Raw genomic sequence first — 25035 nt, 5'->3', positions numbered from 1 at the left:
CCTTTCATTCAAATTTACAAGAAATGCTGTTTCCTTTTAGTTTAAAAAAAAAGTCCAAGAGAGCATTTGATTTGAGGAACCAAAAGTCTAGAAAATGTATCCGGGAGTCCTCGTCAATTTGGGGCATAATGAAATATAAAAAATACTCAATAAAAGCTCCTTTATTACTTTAACTGTTTAAATGTGGAGTTTTTAGCCATCAGGTTAATGTTTTGGTATCATTTTTTTATTTGATTGTGAGCACTTTTCCAGGTAGCTCTGCCACTAGAGCGCTAATCAGATTCCCACAGATGAATGGTGCTAGCAGCAGCCTGACATCACCGCATTTTTGCTTCGACATTATTTTATTTGGTTTTCCTGTAAAAGTTAATAACTCTGTGTCCATGTGTTTAAACAGGCAAGAAGAGAGAGAGAAAGGACAGTGAACAGAAAACCATGAGTGATGTCTCAGGAAGCTTTTGCCAAAATTGAGGAGATGTAGGGATTTTTGTGATCTCAAAGTCTTTCACCCTAGCACAATTGGGATGTGGAGAATCAAGAAGATTGCAAAGCAGGATGGTGATTCTTAATCCTTAACGATAACAAAAAGTGAACCTCTCTCTGTTTCCCAGACAGAGCTGGAAGGAATTAGAAATGAGTTCCCATTGATTTAGAGGAGGAAGAGGGTGCTCAGTAGGACGGATTTGCTTAATGGTGAAAACTGTTTAAGTTTTGCGTTAATGGTAAGTAAAATACATGCTCATTTTAGGTGACCAAGATTGCTAGGAACATCAGATGGAGGGCAGGAAGACCTTCCTTTTTATCTTCCTGTTAGCGGTAGGAGACCTGTACTGAGAGCCTCATGGCCAAGATGGCTCTGGTGTCTAATAGGCCTTTGTTGAATCGTTTATTTTTAAAAGTGTATTTGTTTATTGGAAGCTGTGGTTGTTGATAATAGGAATGTTTATGGTGTTTAGTGAAAGGTTACTGAATGGTTCAAAGCCATGATGATTACCATTTAATTCTTGCTGTGTGCAGCGGATTTTTTTGCTGAGCTAAAAATTTCTAAATTGGGGTTTATCAGAGGAGGCGACTGGACTGATATCTCTTGATTCAGATTCTCTTCCAAATTTACATCTTGGTGCTAAAGACAGTCTGTGGGTACAGATCTGACAATGGGTACAAGAATCAGTTCCACAGTCCTTATCGCAGTGCCTCCGAAAGATGTGTAAAAAGCGGTGACTCATTCATCATCCGTGTCAGAGGCATGGCTTGTCTTGCTTCTCTGTGCTACACTCGTGTGGATGAGTTACTCCTGAAGTCGGCGAGAGAGGCCTGACCCATGTTAGATACCCTGTTTTAGACAGTTGAACTGGCCACCAGCTTACTTCATACGGATGTGACCCCACTTGCTGCCAGAGCTGGTTCCCCTGATCTTACTATCTTGGCAGAGGATCTGTTCCTGTGCACTCCCAGGGGCCAGTGTGCTTGGTGAAGAGGACGACTTTCCCCTGAGAGGAGCTGATTTCATTTGACTGTTTGAATAGAAACAGTTTCTAATTCCTGTTACTGTAAATTTGAAGATTTTTGAGTGCCAGCTTTCTCTCCATTCTGAATCATACCTTTGGAACTCGTACTTCTAGTTTTTCCCTCAGGCCATAGAAAAATCTAAGATAATAGCAGGAACCAGGACTTGGTGGTCTTCTCTTAGCAGCAGATCTTAATTGTTCGCTTTTTTTCTGCTTTCTAGAGGATCTGAAGACGATTTAAAGGCTACCCACATTTGTCATTTCCAAGTTTTTTCTTGCTATCTTTTTGGATTCGAGCTGTTTCTGGGCTGTGACTACTACTTTTTTGGTATTCAAATCTATTTTTTAACATTTAGTCTTTCTCCAACTTTCTTGTAGGATGTCTGGTAGGAGTGCCATTTAGCGACTCCTCAAGGTTTTAGGTTTTTGCTCTGTGTGGGGGGATGCTAGACAGAATTCCCTGATCCAGAGCTTATCTTCCTTGGAATCCAGGAGCCCATCTTGTTGCCCTCAGAGCAGAAGGTGCTCAGCCATCGTGAAGGGACCCCGCCCTGCACCACCTGGTGGTCACCTATTCAGCGTCTAACCCCCAGTGATACCTTGACACGTGAAGGTGCCACTGTCCATCTTCGTCCCCTCCCTAGTCATCCCACATCTCAATAGTGCACGATTAGAGAGAGCTTTACCAGTCTCTGTCTGGCCTGACTTCAGAAGAAGTGGGAACTGAAGCTTCGTCTGCTGAGCATGCGAAGGTGCTGGAGTTTGGGAGAAGTAACCTTCGGAAAGCATCAAATTCAACTTGTGGTGGGGAGAAAGGGACTAGGAAGTAGAGGCAGTGGTATCATTAGGAAGGTCCTGGGCACTGTCTGCTACGTATTTTTAGTGTTGGAGTCACCAGCCACCGCCACTGAGTGAGCTCACAGTTCTCCTAGGGAGCATCTTGGACACTGAGTCATTACATTCCTTTGGAGTGATTCAGCTTAACAGCTTGACACCTTCATTAATTTTACAGCATGAAGCCTGGGTGCTCTCTGCTTCCTCTTTAACAGGGCAGGGGAATTAGAAGAATATGGAAAATACAAAAGCAAGGGAAACTGGAAAAAAGGAGCAGTCAACGCGCTGTTGAAAGGCACCGTGTTAGGAAATCGAACTCCTTGCCTTTTATTGGTGTCTCCTGGGACCGAGCACCCAACTCTTGCCACACAGTGCTGGCACACATAAACCTTTTTCTTTTTGTTCCTGGCACGCCCGCCACCCCTCCAACTTGCAGCCAGCTCGCTTGCCTTCTCTGCTGAGGTCACTGCTACCGTGATCCGTGTATAATGGCATTTTCCTCCTCTTTTCAGTATGGAGGCTATTACGGTTTCTTCTCTAAACAGGACTTCAAACAATTTGCTGCCAGTTGGATTTCAAAGCTAAGGAAAAGGCAAATGTCATCCTTTTTTTCTCTCCTCTTTGGGTAACTGCTTTGTTGGTTGCATCAAAAATTAGAGGGGCTGCTATCTAAATTCAGGTGGGGATGCATGGGGACAGGCATTTAAATTTGCTTTTCTTTCTCCCTGAAGGAGAAAATCCTTTTCCTTCTCAGCCTTTCCTAAAAAGGAACTTTGATCTTCTCAACCCAGAAACAAGGGTTTTTATTTCCTCTACAGCCAGCATGTGCACTACAGCGCTTTCCGTGGCGTAGTTACGGTTGCCCTCTGCATCAGCAGCTCTGCTTGTCAGGCTTCGCTACTCAAGCACCAGCTCCTCTGGGCTGCAGGTTGGCGCCCAAAGTACTCTCCAGAGTCACCCTTGTGTCCCTAAAATCACTGTCACTTGGTATTAAATAGTGCCTGTTGGCTTAAGATGCTTTTTATTTCCACATACATTTCTGGAAGAACTAGTTTAATTAAGATAACAAAACAATGACATTCTGACAAGTAGTTCATGCAGTATTTTTAACTAGGGCTGAGAAGAAAAATTTACATGCAGAGATAGTTCACTCGGGAAGGTAGTTTTTGTGCATATGACGTTGCCACTCTTCATAAAGGCTTTTACTACATATATCAATGTGTTTTAAGAGAGACTAGGGTCAGTAATGCATGCTGTGGAATTCATGCAGATTTACACAATAGACCTTAACAAATATTGTGTTCTATCATGTCAACTCGTGCACTTCTACCAGAGATATTTTATTTCTTTAATGTGAAAAACAAAAGGACAGAGGAAAGTAAAACAAAGGAAATTAGGGCCCACAGCTTAATTAGTATAGGGTTGTAACCCAAATCAACAATGGGAAGGATACAATGACAAAACCCAGGAAATTCCAAGTTGAAAGAGAGGCTCTTTCCGTTAACTCCTTGAGCGCCAGGGCACTCGCTAGCTCACTGCTCTCCCAGGTGCAGGAGGCTGGCTCAAGTACAATTCACTGTCTTTATTTTTGAACTTCCTGGCTTTTGTTGACTTTTCCCTCTCCTTTTCCCCCTCTGATGTAAATGAAACATACCTTTCCGTGTGTGTGTGTGTGTGTGTGTGTGTGTGTGTGTGTGTGAATTGTAGATAAACGGGTGAAAAGTACCTCTTGATTTTGTAACCCTCAGAGAAGGAGAAAGAGGGGGGAAAAATCCCTGTCACTGTCATCTGTTCATTTTTAATGAGCAATTTTAAAAAATTGAAAATAAAAGAGGAAAATGAATAGGTGTTGAACCAGCCCGTGATATGTAAATGCCAACTAGTAATTACCTAAAACCTCAATTTTCATTCTGTTTCATCTTGCAAAACATTTCATTTTCCCCCGAGTGAAAACACTTCGTTCGGGCTCGCGCGACGGCTAGGGGGCACTTTGGCTCCGCGCTGCGGCCGCCTCGGCGCGGCCGGCTCAAGGTTATTCCCCTCTTGCCATTCCAGTGGCTGTGCTCCAAGCGGGCGTGGTGCCCTCCCCCCACTCCCACGAGTCTGGTTTCGGGGAGCCTTGTTCCTCCTTGTCCTTGCAGAGGATCGTATTGAATTTTGGCTGATCGAGCCTTCCTCTGCATATTAACTTTCCCCTCTTACCTGCCTGCTAGACCCTCGGCTTCCCTGAGTTGCATTTCACACTCTGAGAGCAGCTTTCTGCCAGACTCCCTTTCTCCCTTGGAGATTTCAAATGCAGCAGTCTCTATATTCTGTTTTCCTCTTCTTCTTCCCTTTTTTTTTTTTTTTTTCTTTTCATTTTGGCGGCTAGGGGCAGCTCTCCTTGACTGCAGCTCTCCTGCCACACTTAGAAGGATGATTCTGACATTTCTTTTGCATACTCGTAGGTTTTCTCTTATTCTGCGTTAGGATCTGACACCTTTTGGATGTACTTGTGCAGCATCTTGGAATGTGGCTTGGGGATGCCGCTGCTTCAGGTGGTTGCCCTCCCCGGCCTGTTCCCTACCTAGAAAGAGGGCAGGTAGAAGTGAGAGACCACGGTGAGCCTGGCTGGGACTGTCAGCCGCAGATAAGAAAGAATTCTGGATGCAGAAAACCAGAATTATGTTGTCCTAGCACCCTGGATCCGAGAGTACTTTGCCTGGAGTCTCAAGGAACACGGCCTCTTTAGTGAGATATATAGCTTCATAATTAGCCCGTTGCATTTTTTCACGAGTGCTAGTAGCATCAGCGTTCTACGATGTGTTTCTCTGATTAACAGCTGCTTTGCACCTATTTCCTTGTGCCACCGATGACCATATTTGTCAGGGAACTCCTGACAGAGTACTGATTTCTTACTAAAACGCAGCATTTCTGTTTGAAGAGGGTTCTCTCGTTCTAGGCACTGCCCGGCTTTTATAGTCAGTCCTTGTTAAACCTCAAGTTGGCTTTGGTCTAACGCTTGTTAACAGGATTCTGGGTATCTATCTACTTCAGAGTACGAGCGTAGGAACCTTTCACGGGCAATTTAATCTTCTCAGACGCGCACGTGTGGCGCTGCAGTGTTGGAATGGGGTTTTGGGCCCGCATGTTGGTCATTTTCTTTTGCCCTCTAGTTGTGATCTGTCTGGGTTAAAAAGGACTTGGCTTTGGTTGTTAGTGTCATTAATTTTTGAATATTTTTAATATTTTAAAATGGCTAATGAATGCTCACATTTTTAGGAGGTGGATGTGTATGTAGCACACAGGAGTGCCGGAACTGGTGACATTCCAAATATGTGTCACTGGAGACAGTGCATCAGGTTTACGTGTCAGGTGCAAAGTGCCAAGGCTCCCTCCAACCTCAGGTTCGTTATTAGGCAAGCTCTGTTCTCCCGTCCCCCTTGTGCAGAAAATACAGTGTGCATTCTGGAGATTACAGTGTGCAGGTCTTTTGTAGGAGAGTGGAAAACACCTAGGAAGCATCTCTTCAGCGGGGACTGTCAGGAACCTCGCTTCCTCTCACCAGGGATTACTTACCCTACACAACGCATTTAACAGCACATAGTTCATCGTAGATAGCCCCTGAGTATCCTGTATTCCATTGATTTATACAGTTACAAATCCTGGTCTCTCAAACACAGATTTCTCTCAATTGGCCAATCATCTTGGATCCAAAGGTGTTTTTCAACCTGAAGTCCCCTCCTTTTTTCTTGGGTTACTGGCAGTCACTCCAGTGTAACCACTGCAAAGGCAAGGATTTACTCCTCTTTGCACCTTGATTTTATCTCTAGCTTCAAGTGATGAACGGTGAAAATTAACAAATTTCCCTAAAATTGCGGAGTTGATGGTGACAGGGTTGTTTTATTTTGCTTTTTGAGGGAGGGAGGCGGAACAGAGGGTCACAGGAATAAGGGTGATGAGAAACTTTGCTTCTGTTTTCTTCTGAGTTCGTCATCTTTATTTTTATGAAACCAGCTACTGGTAATTCACCGTGCACTCATTAAGAACTCCCTTAGTGCAAGAGAAGGGGAAAGGAAGGCCAATTCCATATTGATCACGGACTCAACAGCAAGTGGCTTCAACAACGGCATCAGGTGCTTTGCACCAGAATTTTCCCTGGCTTGCTGCACTCCCACAATGTGTGCCATAAAGTTCCCGCCTCCGTTTTACATCTTTGACATTGAGGCGGAAGATTTGGCCTGAATTTGTGTAATTTAGTTGGGCACAAATATAACCCATGAATAGTCACATTCATCTCCTAATTAGAAAATCAAACGATAATACAGGACAAGCAGCAGGCACCCCATCATTTCACCCAACAAAAGCGTGTTGTGTGTATTGGACCTCTGCAGAGGGAAGAGTCAGTTGAATCGCTTCATGAAGTTAATGAAAAGTGTCCAACAATAGTCGAGTGAAAGATGCAAACCGAGGGCACTGTCAGTTATCTAGAGTGTTCAGATCGTTGCAGTATGGGGAAAGGTTTTGGGAAATCTTCTACCGTCTATGTGCGAATCATAGGGCTTGTAAAATTCTATGCTGGACGGGCCCTTTTCCGCCCTATTGAAGTGCCAGGTCCTTACAAGGGGAGAGGAGAAGAGTAAAGAGTAGCTGAAGAAATAATCAGCGGAAGGAGAGGGGTTTTCATATCTGGGTATCTTTCTTATAAAGCACATTATGTTGAGGCTGTTAGTTTGGATGCTTCATATTTTTGCATCTGGCATAGTGATATCGGTGCTGTTAAATATGTGATTTGCCTGTCGCCTGCTTTTTCAGACGAAGATCAAGAGGAACGTAAACAAGCCCCAAATATACTTTATGTAGGTGTTTGGCAGTATTATTTTATATGGCTTGAAATTAGTGAATGGAAACTTTAAAAGAAATTGTTCATATTTTTGCAAGTTTGAGGTGTGCCGGGACTTTGTCAAGTTCCCGTTAAAATAAATACGTCAATTTCGCCTCCCTTCCAAATTCATTTATCTTGCTTTTTTAAAAGGTGTTTTCTACTTTACCTGATGTTTAAATTGGATTCACTCGTTTATGCTGTTCTTTGCTCTATCCCCCACGTTTTTCTTAAATGAATTACTAATGACAGAGCACTCCATCATTCCCTCTCTACAGCCACTTTAAGGAAAGCATGGTGATCTAAACCTTTTAACCTATTAAAGATGATTTTTCCCAATTGAATCAGACCCACCACAGGTGTAATAACTAATCATTTAAACTACACCTGCTATTATGTATTTTTAAGCCATTATGCGTGTTGGATAGATGATAATTCATGTTTATTGCATTGTCCGATGGATCCGTTTTGCCTACACTAGGCTGATTAATGTATTTAAAGAAATAAGAGATGCAATTTTTTAAAAAAATTGATGGAATGCGCCAAGCACTGCATTGAGTGCACCATTAAACCCATCAGAACTTTGCTCTCTGACCAGAAATGCATATACCAAGGACTGTATTAAAAAAGCAAGGTGAAACCTGTGCATTTTAGTGGTGGGATTCTGTTATCTTTCTCTGTCATGGAAAATTTTGGAAGGAGGAAGGAAAGGTTTACACTTCTACCGGTGAATGTCAGGAGCTGTGCTGTCAGCAGCATCTCTGGCTTAAGACCTGCTTGTCCACAGTTCCTCTGACACCTGGGACACGTACCAGGGCGTGTGGAGCCTGCCGCACGATGCAAATGCCATCATTGTCTTGTGCATTGAAGGTGTATTTTTTCTCCAGGTGAAGAACGATTAACCCCGAGGCATCTGAGCTGTGCAGATTGGCCTTGACCCCGTGGGGCCTGGGTGGTGTAACTGTGGCTAGGCCTCTCCTCCTCTTGTTTTTCTCCTTCGCCACTTCCCCTTCGCTCTTATCCCCTTTCCGTTTTCTTTCGCCTTCCTTTCTGTTCCATCTCCTCTGCGCGTCCATCTGCCTTCTTCTTCTTCTTCTTCTCCTCTCCCGTTCCCTCCTTCGCCCCACTCCCTTTCCTTTTTCTCTCTTCTTTCTTTCCCCGTTCCCATCTCTTCGTTAGAACACATCTGTTTTGTTGATGTTTGTCAGATTTTTCTTGATTTCGGTGCAACCTGAGGAGATCTGGTCGAGGGGCTCGGGGGTGCGTATATAGTTTTGGGGTTCTAAAATCTTGAACATCGATTTTTCTCTAGTCCAGAACTGGTTGGTTGTCACTGCAGTTCATGATGGTGGGTAATACACTCGCAGCGTTGGACAGATTCTAACCAGTCTCAAGGAGCACTCGTGTGTCTTATCACTGACAGGCCCAAATCTGCCAGTCTGGGTACCTGAGTCCGTCCTTGAGGGAGAGGGTCTGAGGCAAGCCTCCCATGGAGGGATCCCAGGGAAAGTATATAAGGGAATTGCCCCGAAGTTTTTTTTTCTTTCTGCTTTATCCTGTCTTTTGTTACCAGAGAGGTCTGTCTGGTCTCAAGATGAAATTCATATAAAATATGAAGAGGAGATTTGTGACTTGTGTTACGTTTATAGTCACGGTACTTTCTGTTTGAATCTCTGTTCAACTGCTGCCCTTAGTTTGAAGGATCTTAGGAAACGTCCTTATATTTGGCCCCTTAGAAATTTTTTCTTTCAACAACTTACGAGTGAACTGCAGGGCCTGTTGACTTTACCTGTATCTTGAGACTACATCATTCTTTTGGTTTTGATGAGATAAATAATGCCAGTCATTTACAATGGCCCCTTTCCTATCGGGGGCAGGTTGGCATTTCCCACCCGTTGGACTTAGTGTCCAGGGTGGAGAGCAGACAGGCGGCGTGCAAGCACGCGCTTCGTGTGTGCTGAGCGGTGTGAAGGTTAACACCATCAACAGTTTTCCTTCCATCCCCTACGTGGCTCATTCGTAGGTAGGAAGATTTCATTAAATAGTAGCATTACCAGAGGTAGGTAGATAATCTGTCGGTCTGCCAGCTTGTAGCCCTGAAACCCCAAACTTTGTCCTTTGAGGGCTCTTCAGAATTCAGCTCCATTGCATAAGAGGGACCAGTGTGAGTGGCTCTGTGTGTTGTGTCTTACAGAAGCCTTCCCAGCCAGTGTACGCTCAGCGCTTTGCCAGTCTCTGTCTCTACAGCATGGTCTCTTCCTTTCAGACGCTAGCAGCATAGCTGGGGAAGCAGCCTGAACATAAGAAGACAACGCAACTGTGTCTTCAGTTACATGGTGCATACTGTAAGCACTGAAGAATTTAAGAGAGTGGGGAGACCAGAGATGGCTTGCTTATTTAGGGAAGGCTTCGAGGAGTTAACACAGCCTGTGGAAGGGCTGTGCTGCTGCTGCTGTGTGTGTGATGTTTACACAGGTAGAGGCAGGAAAGGGAGGCCTTCGAGAAAAAGGGCATGGTGTGGGCACAGGTGTAGCGACGTGGGTAAGCATGGTCAGGGGAGGGCTGCCTGCTGAGGAGTGTGAAGAATCAGCTCGAACGGGGAGAACAGGAAAAGATTACTGCAGCTCTTAAAAGCTAGGCCGAGGGGATTAGATTTGATAGAACCAGTTACAGGAAGCCAATGAAGGTAGGGAACCAACATAGTCTTTTATTTAAGCAGATTTTAAATGTGAGAAATAAGTGGTTAATTTGACCACAGTATTGTGCTTATTTCTCTGGACCTGGGATAAACTTGTAGGATTTTTAATCTTGAAATGCAGACTACTGACGTTTACTTTTCTTCTCTGTTTTATCTCCCCTACCAGATTGCCACGGCAGTGAAGTTTCTGCAGAATTCTCGGGTCCGCCATAGCCCACTTGCAACCAGGAGAGCATTCCTTAAGAAGAAAGGTACAGGTTCCCCGTGGCCTTGCGCAGTGGCCTGCACAGAGGGGCTGGGGGCAGGGCGGATGGAAGCCACAGTATTGATGAATGATCTCCTATAGCTGTCCCACTGTTGTACGGGTGGGGGTGAGGGGAGCCTCCCGGGGGGATGCAGCTTCTTCCCTTACAGTAGAGCAGAGGTGATAGGATTCAAATAATTGTGAGCACCAGACGTAGGCCAACAACTTAGCCCAGGACAGCCCGGCACAGGCAGCGTTCAGCAGCAGAAGAGGCCCATGGATAAGCCTGGGGAGGACTCCTGCTTTCTGGTCTGTTCTTCTGATAGTGAATGACTGGCTTTAGGTTAGGAGGTCAGCTGCTTCAGTAAAGAATGAGGAAGAAAGAAATGAAGGACGAGGGAGATGAGATGACTACACAAGGTCAGGTTAAGGTCAAGCTTGGGGTCAGTCTGATGTACGGATTGAAGTGGTAAATTACTGGTTTTATGGTATTTCTGTAAGCAGGGATTAAATGGATCTTGACAAATTCAATATTGTCCGAAGCAGACAGAATCTATTTTGGTTTTATTGAAATTTAGGACATGTTTCTTTTTTTGCGAAATATAAAAAAAAACCCAAATCAAACAAAAAAAGAAATCTGACTTTTCATTCTTTGAACGTTTAATTTTCTGGAAAGCTAGGAAGTTGTTTAAAGGCCCTTAAACACCATGAGGGAGGGAAGTGAGTTTTCTCCACCCCCACTGAACAAAACTCTTTTTCCTTAAGGAACTGGAATGTCGGCCTCCAAATTCTGGGTTTTGAGCTTTAAGTCATTAGTGGCTGGAATAGAAGACAGTGTGGTTTGGTGGTATTTCTTAGGTCTGCTCCACGGTATCCCACTGAAGTGATGCTGCAGAACCCGGTCCCAGGGCTGCGCTCGCAGGATTTGGGCAGAATCAGCCCAAGCATTTCATTCACAGGCAGCTGTTTAGAGGCAGCCTCAAGGCCGGTCCCTGTGACTGAGTTGATGATGAGGGGTGCTGGGCGCTTCCTGGCGGCGTGTTGCTTGCCCCCATCAGTAGGAGATTATTAAAATTTGGAGTGCGTTGGCCGGCCCCCTCCACTCTGCAGCCATCATGCCGTAAAAGAGTTTTTCCTTGAAATATGTGTACCTATGGGGAGTAATTAATCATAAAAGCTTAGGGATTTCAGCTCTCTCATCAGAGCATTGAAGCTGGGGAAAGCTGAGCCTAAAAGCTGTGCTGATTACCCGGGGTAACCTGAGACAAAATCTATGGTTGCCGAGAGATCCTTCGCCCCAGTATATTGTGCAATATTATAACTGCCTGATCTTCTCTTCCACTGACAATGACCAGTTATTCCTCATTTTCTCTCAAACGCAGCTGGGTTAGAATTTCATTTGCAGAAGGTATTTAGAGCAATTTAGAGACAAATGTCTCTGGTGTTTGCTCGGCACTTCCCCACTGCAGGCTTTGCTGAGCAGTTTGAGTATCAGGAGCTCCATCTAATCTGTTTAATTTTAATAAATCCCTGACTGGGAGAGGGAGAGAAAAAAAGAAAGAGAGAGAAACTCTGGGCCAAATAATACTTCTTTTGACTTAGTTGGCTAATAATTACTGTAGAAACTGTTCTGTACAGTTATTATTTGTTGCTCCTTAAAAAAAAACCCCCAAAAAACAGCAATCAATTAATTAATTCAACTAAGAGTGTTTACGCTGCACTGAGAACAGAACAGACAAGATCCCTGCCCTCTCAGAGCTTCAGTTCTACCAGGGGAAGGCAGACGCAGCCAGTGCTGTGTGGGAATGGGTTGCACTTCTCAGTGGGGTGATTAGAAGGTGTCCCTCAGGGAGGGTGACATGGCAGCGAAGACCTGAAGGAGATGGGTATTTGTTGGTACAGAGCGGGCAGAATTCCTTCCCGACCCTTAATGTGGTCTAGAGTTTTTAGAATTTTAGGCAGCAGGAAACTGGAGAGACATCCTACCTTTCTTCTTCTAAAGAGAGTTTACCCCACACTCAAACCTGGAGTCACTGGACTTAATCACCCATCTCCATCATCCTCTAAAACGCTGCTTCAGTCAGTAATCATCTGCTTCCGAGTTGCATCCCAGTAGGGTAAGTTCTAGCAGGACCTTTCCTGGGCAGAGAATTCCAAGGTTTGATCGGCATCTGGGGAAGAAGAGCCCCCTGTGGATTTAAACTTCACTTTTCACATTTCCGGCAGTTCCTGGGGTCAGGCATACACGATCCCGGAGCTTGGCACCATCGCTGATGGGTTGAGGGAGGAGGGGCTGTTGTGAAAGAGCGCGTCTGCCCTGTCCCTGACAGCAGTTGGGAAGGAAAGGGAGTTGGCTCACTGGTCTTTGGGGGTACGGAGCGTGTCTTGAGGGGAGGGACCAAGGTCCTGGCATCCTCCGGTCCCGTCTCCCCACAGGACCCGTTGCAGTGGTGGGTTGGAGCGCTGCCTTCGGGCGAGCTCACAGCTACTGTAGTCTTGGCTTTTCCTAGCAAATGTCGCTTCGGGGAATTGCATTGGAGCACTGTCTTGAATTATAATCTCGACTTTCTTTTTTTTTTTTTAATAAACATCTCTTTCCTGAAAAGGCAAATCCAATTTTGTTTTTCTTTTAATATTATTTAATATTTAATATAGAAATTGAGGCCCCTGTAGTGCATGTCAGTTCAGTGGAAAATGAGGGTTACTTTAGGCACATCAGCTGAGTTTGTTTTATTGTGAAGCCGCAGCCCCGAGCAGGGGCCTCGTCCCCTCTGTTACCGACAGGTTAAATGTGAGCCCTCTGAGTTTGGGACTGGGGAGGCCGGGGGCAGTGGATGGGATAGGGATGGAAGAGCATTGGTTTGCAAGGGTCTTTTGTGTTAGTGTTTTTTTGTTTTTGTTTCTTCGAGATCTCTTTTGGATGCTTTAAAGTCTGAACATGGAGTCATTAATGAGAAACATGACGTTATTAGAATCATTTATCATTTTCTTTGAAGCTTCTACTGCCAGTTTGTGTAATTTACAACATTTCTTTCTTTTATCGGGAATTTTTTGGATGCAAGAGCAAAGCAGCTGTTCACCTTCAGAGTATTAGAATAAGTGTTTTTGTTTTCCTTCCAGCCGCTTGATTCTGCAGATGACATCAACTGCAGAGTCAACCACACATGAAGATAATTGGCCTGTGTGTGGGGTGTAAGCCCTCATAGAACTGGTCTATATATAGAAGCCGTTCTTGCCAGGCAGGGATCACATCTGGGGCTTTCAGCAGGCTGCGATCCAGGAGGTTGGAGTAACTTAAAAACAGCAGTAGGGTCAGTCCGGAAAGCTAGAGGCTTGGACATTGTTGTCAGTAGGCTTATGTTGACTTGACACCCTGTCCGACCACAAAATGCAGGAGGCAGTCTGCTTGCAGACACGTTTGGCAGGCTGGGTATAAGGTGGGTAGAAGCGATGCCTGTTCGTGTCGGTTAAAGAGGTAGATGAGGTGGGGAGAAGACAGAGTCGTCTGTTAGCCCCCTGTAATACATCTGTTGCCAAACAGGATTCTAGAAAAAAGCTGAGCATCATCTGCTTTTTTGTGTAATTCTGCATGGTAGGGCCTGGGTGGTGCTGGCTGACCCTTTGGCTTATTGTGCCCTTCTCAAGTGTATAAGAAAAGGGCTGTATTCTCCCTCATCTAATAACTAGTCCGGGGTGGAGGGAGGGTGAAGGAAAACAAAACAAATAAAACACACCACCATGCTTTCTTATTCTAAAAGGTGAAACAAGATCTTATCTTTCTTCTGTTCCTGGAAGCGGAACCCCCGTAGCAAAACTGCCTCCTTGCTGGAAATGAGCTTGAGGAAGAAACCTGATGGTCTTCACCTTGGTAGTGGGGTAGAGGTGAAGGGCTTCTGTCACTGGAGTATTTTAAGGGGGAGTGAATTCTTACACAGATTTCAATTTAACTCTCTTTTATTACTTTTCTTTTTTATCATTTACGTCCATTTCATGAGGTAGTTTGCATGTCCTTGAATGGAATCTCGTTACCATGAAAGCTTTTTTAGCATTGATTTCATAACAGTCTTAATTTAATAGCTCCATCATTACTGAGTAGCTCTGGGAGTGGGGCCTTGGCTTTCCAGGTCACTGACCTTTTAATTACAAACCTTGTTCTGATGGCCAGGTTATCGACTGGACAGCTCCCAGCTTGTGCCCCCAGGATGAAAACGAAAATAACTGTGTTTCCTCCCCCATCTCCAGGAAAAAAAATTGTAACCTCATGTGTTTCTAAAATTAATTTTCTCCTTGAGCTTTGCTTTATAATTAATTCTTTAATGTGTCTTAGTAAAGCCAGAGTATTTTTATAACGCTGTTTTTTCTAGAGCTTGGGTCCAGCGGATAGCGGGGAGGGGGCGGGGAAGGGGGACGAAGAGCTTGCCAGCCACCACCCCATGCTTGAACGGGCGGGCCGTTTCCTCGTCCTCGGAAACTCCTGCGGCTGAGCTGGAAAGAACAGTGTCGGCTCTGTGAGGGACTGTCGGGCCCTTCTGATTCTTTGTGAAAGAGATGTGGATTGTGGCATCAAGATGTGGATTCACTCCTGTATTTTCGGGAGTAATTGAGCCTTGTGTATCATGGACATTTTAAAGAGACGTTCCCGTTCTGAGAAGAGAACGGGGTTGGATGAGTTTTCTTACTGTGTCTTAGCTCTCTGCTAGTTTTGGGTGGCTGGAGGGAACTGGGACCCTCCACGCGGGGTTTCTGCTCAGTTAGGAGCTTGGGTCGATCTAGGTTCTCTCTCACTGATGATGAAGAGGGAGAGAAAAAGGGGAGGACTGTGGCCTGTAAGTAGGATGACCATCGGTTCTGGTTTACCCAGGGCTGTCCTGGTTTTAACACTGGAATTCCTACGTCCTGGGCAGCCCCTCAGGCCATATAAGCTTTACTCAGGAGTGAGAGCTACCGAGAGAGACAAAGCAGGTGTTTTTGGAAGCCGGGGGAAGAAGTCCACTAACAGTTGGTCCCCGCGAGTTCAGCCTGCCGTCGTCGAGTGGCATCTTCCTCAAACGTTGCCCGCTCGCACTCCCCCGGCCCGGCCCGGCCCTGCCCTGCCCTGCCCTGACGTGGGTCCAGTGCAGAGGGTCTCTGGCGGGGAGGCTGTGCCCTGCAGGCGAGGGAGGGCTGCCGGAGCCGGCGCAGACAGGGCTGTGTGTGGCAGCCGCACGCGTTCCCGAGGATGATTGAGCATCTCCATCCATCTGTTGTGAACGGAAGTCTTCCTTCCCTGCCAGTCTTGCATCTGCATATCCGTCACCTGCTGTTCTGGACCAGCCTATTCATCACACTGACTGGTGTTCCCCCCATCAATTTTCCTGCTTCCCTTGTTATCCAAACTTGTCTTAACTCCACAGATTTTTCTCAGCATCCAGGATGAGAGCTAGAGCAGCCAGACTAGCTGAACATCGTGGCTTCCCCATTCAGAGGGGGAGCTGGTAGCACTTGCTCCCTGCCAGACGGCTGAGTCAAGTGGGTTTCTACACTTCACCCTGCGATGAGGGGACAGTAGCACTGAGGAGATTGGAGGGGGAACCAGCTCTTTTAGATTTACTGAGTTGTTTTGAGATTTCCTCTGAAAATGAAGAATGACTCTTCCTTTCTTAACTTTTGTGCCTGGAACAATATTACAAAGAAAAGCAAAGCGACACCGTCATGTACAGTAGTATTTTTTAAGGTTTTTTTTTTTTTTTTTTTGAAAAGGTAAGATATGTACATGGTTTCAAAAATTCAAACAGTGAAGAAGAAGTCTTCCTGTCATCTCTCGCTCCTGTCTCCCCCACCATCCTCTGTCTCAGAGGATGCTGCTATGAACAGTTTTTGTGTATCATTCCAAAGATCTATCCATATAAAAGCACGTTAATATTTATTAACATAAACACCTTTCAAATACAGTGGTAGCGTATTTCACATTTTAGCTTATGCTTGCCATTGTATCTTGGCACTCATTCCACATTAATACATACAGATTTGCTTCATTCTTATCAGTGGCTGTGTAGTATTCCATTGTATTCCTGTATCATGATTAATGTTTGAGTCAGTCCCAAGTTAGTGGACATTCAGGTTGATTCCTGTCTTTTGTTGTTTCAAACAATGCCTCAGTGAATATTCTTGCATATATGTTTTCTTAAAATTTCAGGAGATCATGTCCCCCCCCCAAGAAAATAAAACTGTTTTCTAATATAAACATGACTATCGGTAGACAGAAATTAATAAGAGAAAAAGAAAACAGTGTAACAAATTATTATTAACACTTAGCACAGATTTGGATTCTGAGGGGACATTCTGGTCACTGGTTACATGAAAAATGCTTTCTTTCTAGAAGAATCCTTTTTTACTCCCATTTTTTGAAGGGATATGGGCTCATAAATTTAATTTTTGATTCAAAATAAACATTCAAATAAATGGAAAGCTTCAGAAACTTGAAAGTTAGTACCTGTTTTCAAATGAAGTACAGTTCATCAGTATCCATGGGGGATTGGTTCCAGGACCTCCAAGGATATCAAAATCCAAGGATACTCATGTCTCTCATATAAAATGACATAGTATTTGCATATACCCTACACACATCCTCCCATATACTTTAAATCATCTCTAATTTTACTTATAATACCCAATACAATGTAAATGATGTAGTTGCCTGTGTTCGGCAAATTCAAGTTTTGTTTTTTGGAACTTTCTGGAATTTTTTTCTCGAATACTTTTGATCCATGGTTGGTTGAATCTGTGGATGTGAAACTGGATATGGAGGGCTGACTGTCATCCCTCAGTATCCAAGCAGGGATTGGTTCCAGGATCTGCCAGGGATACCAGAATCCATGGAAGCTCAAGTCCTGTAGTCTGCCCTCTGTATCCAGGTTCAGCATCCATGGATTCAGCCCTCCTCAGGTTGTGTAGTACTCTAGTATGTATTGACAAAAATACGCGTGTAAGTAGACTTGCGCAGTTCAAACCCGTGTTGTTCAAGGGTCCACTGTATGGCTTAGTTTTCTTTTGTCGTAGTTGGATGTGTGTGGGTCCTGGGCCATAGGTTAGGTGGTCAGCCTTTATTCAGTGCCTGGTGTGTGCAGAGTACTCTTTATTACATTAGGGCTTCATGAAAGGAAAATGAGGTACTTGTTTTACAGACGAGAAGCTCCTTGGGAGGTGGGAATGGATGCTGAGTGCTTATCAACCCTCTCCATGTCTGTCCATGAAACATAGCAGTACCTCAGAAATCAGCAAAATCTGATGAGGGAGCCATGGAGTATAAAGCTCGGTAGGCCTGTGAGCTCCTCAAGGCGGGTGACCACGTCTCACCCTCCTGGCGTCCTCAGCAGCGACATAGCAGCCTGGGTCAGGGGCTCATGAACGAGGGGTTAAGTGACTGGGTGACGAGAGTTAGAAGACACTTACTGGGGAAAGTTTCAAAAGGACGTCAGTTTTCCCTAAGTCTACAGTTTGTTTATTTGTTCAATCCTACATACCTGTAAAATGGTTTCAGAATTGCTATCCCATAGGCCTTTACCCAGTACTCTAGTGTTTATATAAACAGTGTTTATATGCAGTTCTTTTGTCTTTAGTCTTATTGAATCCAGCGAAAACACTCTTTTTTCAAAGTTACTTAGGTCAGCAGAGCTCAGTTTTGACCTAGACATTGAGGGAGGCAGTGGATATAGATGGTCAGAGAGGAGCGGGAAGGGCATCGTTAGCGACGGGAGGCTCACGCAGAGACATGTGTGCAGTTAGCTGGGTTGGCCCATGGGGTCCTCGAAAAAGAAGAGAACCGAGGTTGGTGAGACGGGCAGTGAGCGAGGAGCCAGTGTTAGAACTCAGTATTATAAATAACAGTTGAGAACACTTTCTGAACCGGTTGCAACTCTGTGAAACTCTATTTGAGGACATTACTCTGGGCTCTGTATTTAAACTGAATTGGCCTGCCGATGATAAGACCAACTACAAGGAAGTTCCTGCCAAGTCCTTTGTTAGGTGTGGAGGGTAGCAGTAGAAATGGAAATAGAAATGACAACATATTTATGTAGAGAACTTCGTGGTTTACAAAACACATATGTTAGTTAATTTCTTCTTCACTGTAATCTCCGTGATTATAGGCAGGTTAATAGATATTTGTTGAATGAATGAATACATGATTTAAATCTCCCATTTTACAGATGAGGAAACTGAGGCACAGAAAGGTTAAGTAGTGCAAATTAATGGCAGAAATAGAACTAGGACCAAGTCTTCTGACTAGAGTTCTTTGAACTATACAATCTGCTTTCTGGAAAGGAAGGACAGAACCACAGACATGGTAGAAAAAAGGAGTAAGCCACACTCAGTAGTAGATGGGATGTGTGAGGTGAAGGAGATGGGACTGAAGGTGACCCTCAGGGTTGTTATATTGTGTTAAGAGGCTTTATTGATGTGTAACTGACATACAGTAAACTATACATATTTGATTTGTACAATTGAAAAAACTTGACCTATGTATATGTACCTGTGAAACCACTGCTGTAATCAAGAAAATGAACGCACTGGGACTTCCCTGGCGGTCCAGTGGTTAAGACTCCGCGCTTCCACTGCAGGGGGTGCGGGTTCGATCCCTGGTCAGGGACCTAAGATCTTGCATGCCACGCGGTGTGGGGAAAAAAAAAAAAAAAAAAGGACATACTCATCACCCCCCAGATGTTTCCTCATGCCCCTTTGTTTTCTTCTTCCCCCTGCCCCCCAATAACCCTGGTTCCCAGGCAAACACTGATCTGCTTTCTTTCACTGTAGATTAGCTTGCATTTTCTAGAATTTTATATAAATGGACTTGTGTGGTATGCATCCCTTTTTTGGTCTGGCTTTTTTTTACTCAGCATGATTATTTTGAGATTCATCCATGTTATTACATGTGTTAGTGGTTCATTCCTTTTTCTTGCTGAATAGTATCCCCTTGTTTGGGTATTCTACAATTTGTCCATTCACCTGTTGATGGACATTTGAGTTGTTTCCAGTTTTTAGCTATCAAAAGTTAAACCTGCTATTAACATTTCTGTATAAATCTTTGTAGGGACATATAATTCCTTTTCTCTTGGGCCAGTACTGAGGGGTAGACTGTCTGGATCATATGGTAGTTATATGTTTAACTCTTTAAGAAACTTCCAAACTGTTTTCAAAAGTGGTTATTCCATCTTGTGGTCTCACCAGTGGTGGATGAGTATACCTAGCGTTTTGAGCCTGGAGAAGAGGAAGCTGCAGGTGTTATACTTGTAATTTGTTTTCAGTATTAATACCACATGGCTTTGGAAGCATTCTTTTGGAGTAACTAAATAATAGGTCAGGTTTGAAATACTTCAGCTTGGGATGTAATAGGGCATAGACTGCCTGGGTTCAAATCCCAGCTGCACCACTTTCTCACTGTGTGGCCCTGGGTAAAATACTTAACCTCACTGTGCTGTGGTTTCTCTATCTGTAAAGTGGGGTTAATGACAGTATTTACTGTGAACGTTTATTGTAAGAATTAGATGAAAATAATGTGAAAAGCGCTTAGCAGAGTGCCGGGCACTAACATAAGGGCTTCATTACCATTGACAGTGATCAACAGTGTGTGTCCTCTTAGAAGGTATATTCTTAATAGGCCATAATCATTTTGCTGTAATGTTATGTTAAAAAGGTAAACTTGTTGGTATCATAAAAATTCATGCAACAGGAGCCTCTAGGAATTCTGAGCAGAGAGGAATTTAATGTAAGAAGTTAGGCATTTACTCCCTTATGAAAGGGCCGGAGGAGTGGACACAAGGCCAGGCCTCCAGGAATGACTTCCAGACCCTGGAGGACTAACTTGCTGGGAAAGCTGCCCCCTCTGCTCAGCCAGGAAAGTAGGGAATTAGGAGGCTACCACTGGAACTTTTGAGTTCAAGAGCACACCCTTTTTGCTGTGTTCTAGAGATCAGGAAGTCACCGCTGCCACCACTGCAGTCATTGTGTCCTGACATCCGTAAAAACAGCGACAGGACTTTGGAATATGAACTTGGCTTCTACCTCTGACAGAATTGCCTCTTGACCCTCATGAACGAAGCTGGAGGCTAGAGATTGGACACTGTAGTAGGAAACCTTGGTGTTTCCAGTATTTGCTTGACAATGTCCTGGTGTTTGCAGCCTCAGATGCAGCGGGTACAGGTCTTTTGCCTCATTTCCACTTTCTGAATCACCTGTGAGTGCACCTAACTCCCAGCCAGAGTTCTAGTAGCCGAGGAGTCTGGGAAGTGTTGCTGTTAGTGTTCCAACCTCTGGTATCAGAAGTCCCACTGGAAAGAGGTGGGAGTGGATGCTGAGTGCGATCAGAGGAAAGGAACCCATAGGAGAAAAAAGATTCACAAATGCAACATAATTGCCCCCACACAGGGTGCCAGCACATTTATATCACAAGCCTCTTTCTCACTGAAGGCTTAACTTGGTATTTTCCAAGCCGTTTCGATAACAGCCTACAAAATGAGGGAAGCATTCATTTTGCTGCAAACCATGCTAACAGAAAGAGTCAGCCAAAAGAGAGTTCGTGTTTTCAGTCTGGAAGCAGGTGGCAGTGGTTTATGTGTAAATATAAAGTATTTCATTCAACACAGAGCAAACTGTGTATATATAGGAGGAAAGGATACTTTTTTAGTTAACTGTTTTTGTTGTTTTCGAGAAGAACTGGGCCTTTAATTGTTAAGAAAAGCAGTAGTGATGTATCTCCAGTTTGTTCCAGAGATAAATATTGATGTGTTCTGTATCACCACTGGCCTTCTGAGATGATTTTAAGAATACTTATCCCTCCTTTCTGGCCTCACTTGGGGATGTGAGTTCTTCTAATGAGATTTGTCTGCTAAGGGTAGGCAACGGAGTTTTCACCAGAGGGACTACGTGAGACGTGGGTCTGTTGGAGCTGCTGGAAAATGTTGGAAGTAGGGAGGGACTTCTGAAACTTAGCATAAGGTAGAACTTAAGGCCATCTACTGAAACATATTTTATGTTGATTGGACTATAATTAGAAAGATTTTTAATTAACTTTGGATAGTATTCATTCACTAATCCATTGTTATATTAACATTTTTGAGTCTATGCCTTATAAAAATAAATTTGCTGCTGCTGTGTGTGTGTATTAGAGTATGTGATTTGTGGAGCGTAAGTTAGCATTAGCGTGCTTTTATTTTAAATGTGTGTGTGTGTATTAGAGTATCTGATTTGTGGAGCATAAGTTAGCGTGCTTTTATTTTAAACGTACTTTTCATTGTAGGCTTGCTGGGTTGGTCAGTCAACGGCTTTATGTTCTTTCCAGTTTTGAAGTAGAGGTAACTCACTAAAGGTCTTCAGTAAGTAGAGCGATGGGGCTCTCGTTCTCTCTCTCTTTCTCTCTCTTTTTACACACACATGCACACACACACCAGCTTATATTTAAATTGCGCTGAGAACTGAATGACTGTACTGATTTTTCCATTCCAACTTTAAACAGACCTGTGTTTGGTTTCTAAAACATTCTGATAGGAGCTGGTCTTCTCAGATCTCACCCCTTTCATCAGTCAGAAGACTTGGGAATGCTCTAGTCTCTTACTGTTAATTATTCTTTTTAGTTTTAAAGCCCTTTAAAGTAATCTTTCTGTAATTAGATTGTTGAGTAGATTGTCTTTAGCAGTATGGTGGTCTTTAAATTTTGTGTAGATTTTCAGTTTGTTAAATGATTGCAAAGGCTTTCATTCATAAAGTTGAAGTTTACCTTATCATGGCATTTCAGGGGAAAAAAATCATGACCCCCGGTGATAAATTAAATATCACAACCACATAAATGTCATCTTTTCAGTGAAACCTACAGTGCATAGGAATGGGACTCTCTTGCACTCTGTTTTTGGCTTCAAGCTGGATCTGTACTCTTAACCAACAAGAAAAATATTTTTGCCACCGACAGTGGTGAACCTGTGAAGCTGAAGAACAAAGCCATACCCTCTCCTGCTTTGTGAGTCACAAACAGAATTGTCAATTAAATTATTCTAATTGCAAAATTTGGGGTCTTGGCCGAAAGAACACAGGTTGAGTTTGAAGAAGAGGCAGTTTAAAAAATCAGTTTAACTTTTACAAACGGAGCTAATTTGTACGGAATGTAATTGGAAGAGAGTAAATACGGAGTTTCATGATGACCTCTTTTGAGTTCATTTCTGGTATTTACTTTTTTTTTTTTTTTCAAAGGCTGTCCTTTACACAGTCCTGGAAAGAGGAGACTAAGTACTAAAATAGAAATAACAGAAAATAGCACTGTTCTCTGGAAGCCCTTAATACCTGATTTTGAAAGAGTTTTACCATTCATTCGTTCATCCATCCAAGTATTTATTGAGTGCATATTTTTTACTGTGCTGGTCCTGGGACTGAAACTATAATGGTAAATAAAGCAGCATTCTGGGGTGGAGACAGACTCCCCCAGAAATGTGAAATGTGAAAAATTGTACAAGTAAGCAAGGTGCTACGACAGAGAATATTGGGAGGGCTGAGGAAGGCTTGCTTTGGGGGGGTTGCTGAAACTAGAATGTGAAGAACAAAAGCAGAGGGACAGCCAGCTCAAAGACACCAAGGAAGGAAAGGAGGTTGACTTGATCCAGGAACCCATGGTGGGACTGTAGTTGTGAGTGAAAAGAAGAGGGGCCTCTCAGCAGCTTCCATCTGGAGATGCCATTGGAAAAAAAAAGGTTCTGTTGGAGTTTCATATCCCCCAATCTGGAATCTTTCATATCATCAGTTACCAAGTTCAGCTGTATTCACCATGCATTCCTAGTCTACTGTCTGCAGAGCGCTATGCTAAGTGCAGTTGGGACACAAGTGGTCCATGCCCTCAGAGAACTTGGTGATGAGACAGTAGGAACTACTTAGTAATACAGTTACTGTAATTTATAAGCAAGCCTGAGATGATAGATACAGCCTGTATAATAACCACCAGCATATGTATTCTGCTTTATAATTTAAAAGCATTCTCACATGCATTTGCTCATTTAATCTTCACAGTAACCAAGTTATTTCCTCAAAAAATGTGCATGTGAGCGTGGAGATTTACGGAAGTCCACCAGATTTGAGGAACGGGTCTCTGTCGTCACCGAGTCATTGAATTTCAATGCACCGTCTGCTCATGTGGACCAGGGTGCTCTCCCTGAAGAATCATATTATTAAAAATGAAATTATTTTGCCCACGCCATTTCATATACATTTCTATTATCAGGAATAGAAGATGAATTTAATTTTAGTTTTATTTAGTTCTGGAGGTTTTCTTCTTGCTGCCTTCCACAAGGGCACAACCCAGAGAGTCCGTCCTGATGTTTGAGAAGAGGAAGGCTTGCACTTGCGGGGGATGGTTCTGTTAGAGAATGCCGTTGGCTCTGGTGTTCTGTATGGGGCCTTTTATCAGGACAGGAAAGGGTAAATAGGGCTCTCTCTGCACCGGCGGAGAGGTCGAACGGTTACGTTACACAGTCTTCTAGAGCATCTTGCAGCAAATACATGGGTTATATTAAAAATTGCAATCATATCATTTTTTATAGTAAATTGCTGACCTTATGCAGTAGAATCAGCTTTATTGAATTTCGCCAAAAATGCGTTTATAATTCTGCCATACACACGTGATATTCATGTCCTTGCTGTCCATGTGGAAATGTCCCTTTTTACGATGTTAACCAGATTAAATCGACTGTCTCCTGAGCTGCCGAGCCTCACCTTTAAGATCCACTGTCAGGAGTCGGACCTCCACGGAGCAGCGCTCGCCTCGCTCAGTTCGGATGTCAGCGCACAGAACGCTGGAGTCTGGCACGTTAGGAAGCCTTGCCCCAGTGGCACAGGTTTGGCCTTGAGATTATTTCCAGGTGGTTCCAGGGCAGTTAATGTATATCGTGTATGCTGAATGCTCACAAGGCCTTACCATAATTACTGTTTGTTTTGAGGGAATGGTAGGTATTTGTTTAAAAGGATTTCATGCTGAACCAAGAGTATACAGGTACAGTTAGTTCTCAGCTATTCACTTGTGAATATTCATTGCAAAAGTTTAATCTTAAACCAGTTTTCCTTTAATTCTCTGTAGCTCTGCTCCCTCTCCAACCAGTGTGGGATCACGAGGCAAACTAATTTTAATGTTAGTCTAACAGAAGCACAATCAGGAAGTTGTAATGCATATTTAAAATGAAACGTCAGAGCTTTTAAGTTATCTGCTTTTTAGAATCATTTGCTTTGGAGTTTATCTCTCCTTTTCATATATCTATTATCTACATACCTATACATGTGTTTGTATAAATTGCTGGTTCCCAGACAATTTTGCATACAGAGGCAGTATGACACATAGTGGAAAAATCATGCATCCATCCATTTACTGACCATTTATTAAATGTACATTTTCTTCATGTCCCAACATTTATGCTAACACTGAAATTACAAAAATAAAGTTTAACATTAGAAGTCTAGTGAGATTCCATGGTATGCAAACAAGTGTAGGATGGGTGATAAAATGTTACAGGTGCTGTAATAGGTATTGGTATAGAGGCCCAGAAGAGGGAGTGATCAGTTTCGTGGTGGGTGAGGAGGACTAGCAGGGAAGGCTTAAAAAATGAGGAGGTTACCCTTACAGGAGTCCTCCCAGAGGGTTAGTAGTCTTCAGGGTTTGGGGAGTGGTGGTGACTTTAATCCACGCCAGGGTGGGATGGGAACGTAATCTCCAAGGAAGAAGTGATCCGGAGAATCAGGAAGGAGGCTGGTAAGTTGGAGAGGTAGGCAAGGGTCAGAACTTACATGTGTTAACGCAAGGGTTTGGATTTTATTGTGTGGACAGTGGGGAAGCCATTGAAGGGTTTTATGTGGCATAGTAACGGATCCTATTTGTGTTTCAGGAAGC

General features: G+C 43.7%; 1 protein-coding gene across 3 annotated transcripts in view; it reads left to right on the top strand.

The window, feature by feature from the left end:
• PEX14 (peroxisomal biogenesis factor 14) overlaps window positions 1-25035 on the top strand; it is a 138728-nt gene that overhangs the window by 41443 nt on the left and 72250 nt on the right. For 2 of the 3 annotated variants that reach the window (XM_061187109.1, XM_061187107.1), the window contains exon 3: window positions 10068-10152. In XM_061187109.1, the coding sequence (XP_061043092.1) occupies window positions 10068-10152 (85 nt within the window). Of the gene's footprint in view, window positions 1-9448; window positions 9549-10067; window positions 10153-25035 lie in introns of those variants that run through there. The other variant, XM_061187108.1, reaches the window with a different exon arrangement.

This window comes from Eubalaena glacialis, chromosome 3 (assembly GCF_028564815.1).
Source record: "Eubalaena glacialis isolate mEubGla1 chromosome 3, mEubGla1.1.hap2.+ XY, whole genome shotgun sequence".
Classification (NCBI taxonomy): domain Eukaryota; kingdom Metazoa; phylum Chordata; class Mammalia; order Artiodactyla; family Balaenidae; genus Eubalaena; species Eubalaena glacialis.
This window is presented reverse-complemented; position numbering and strand designations above follow the sequence as displayed.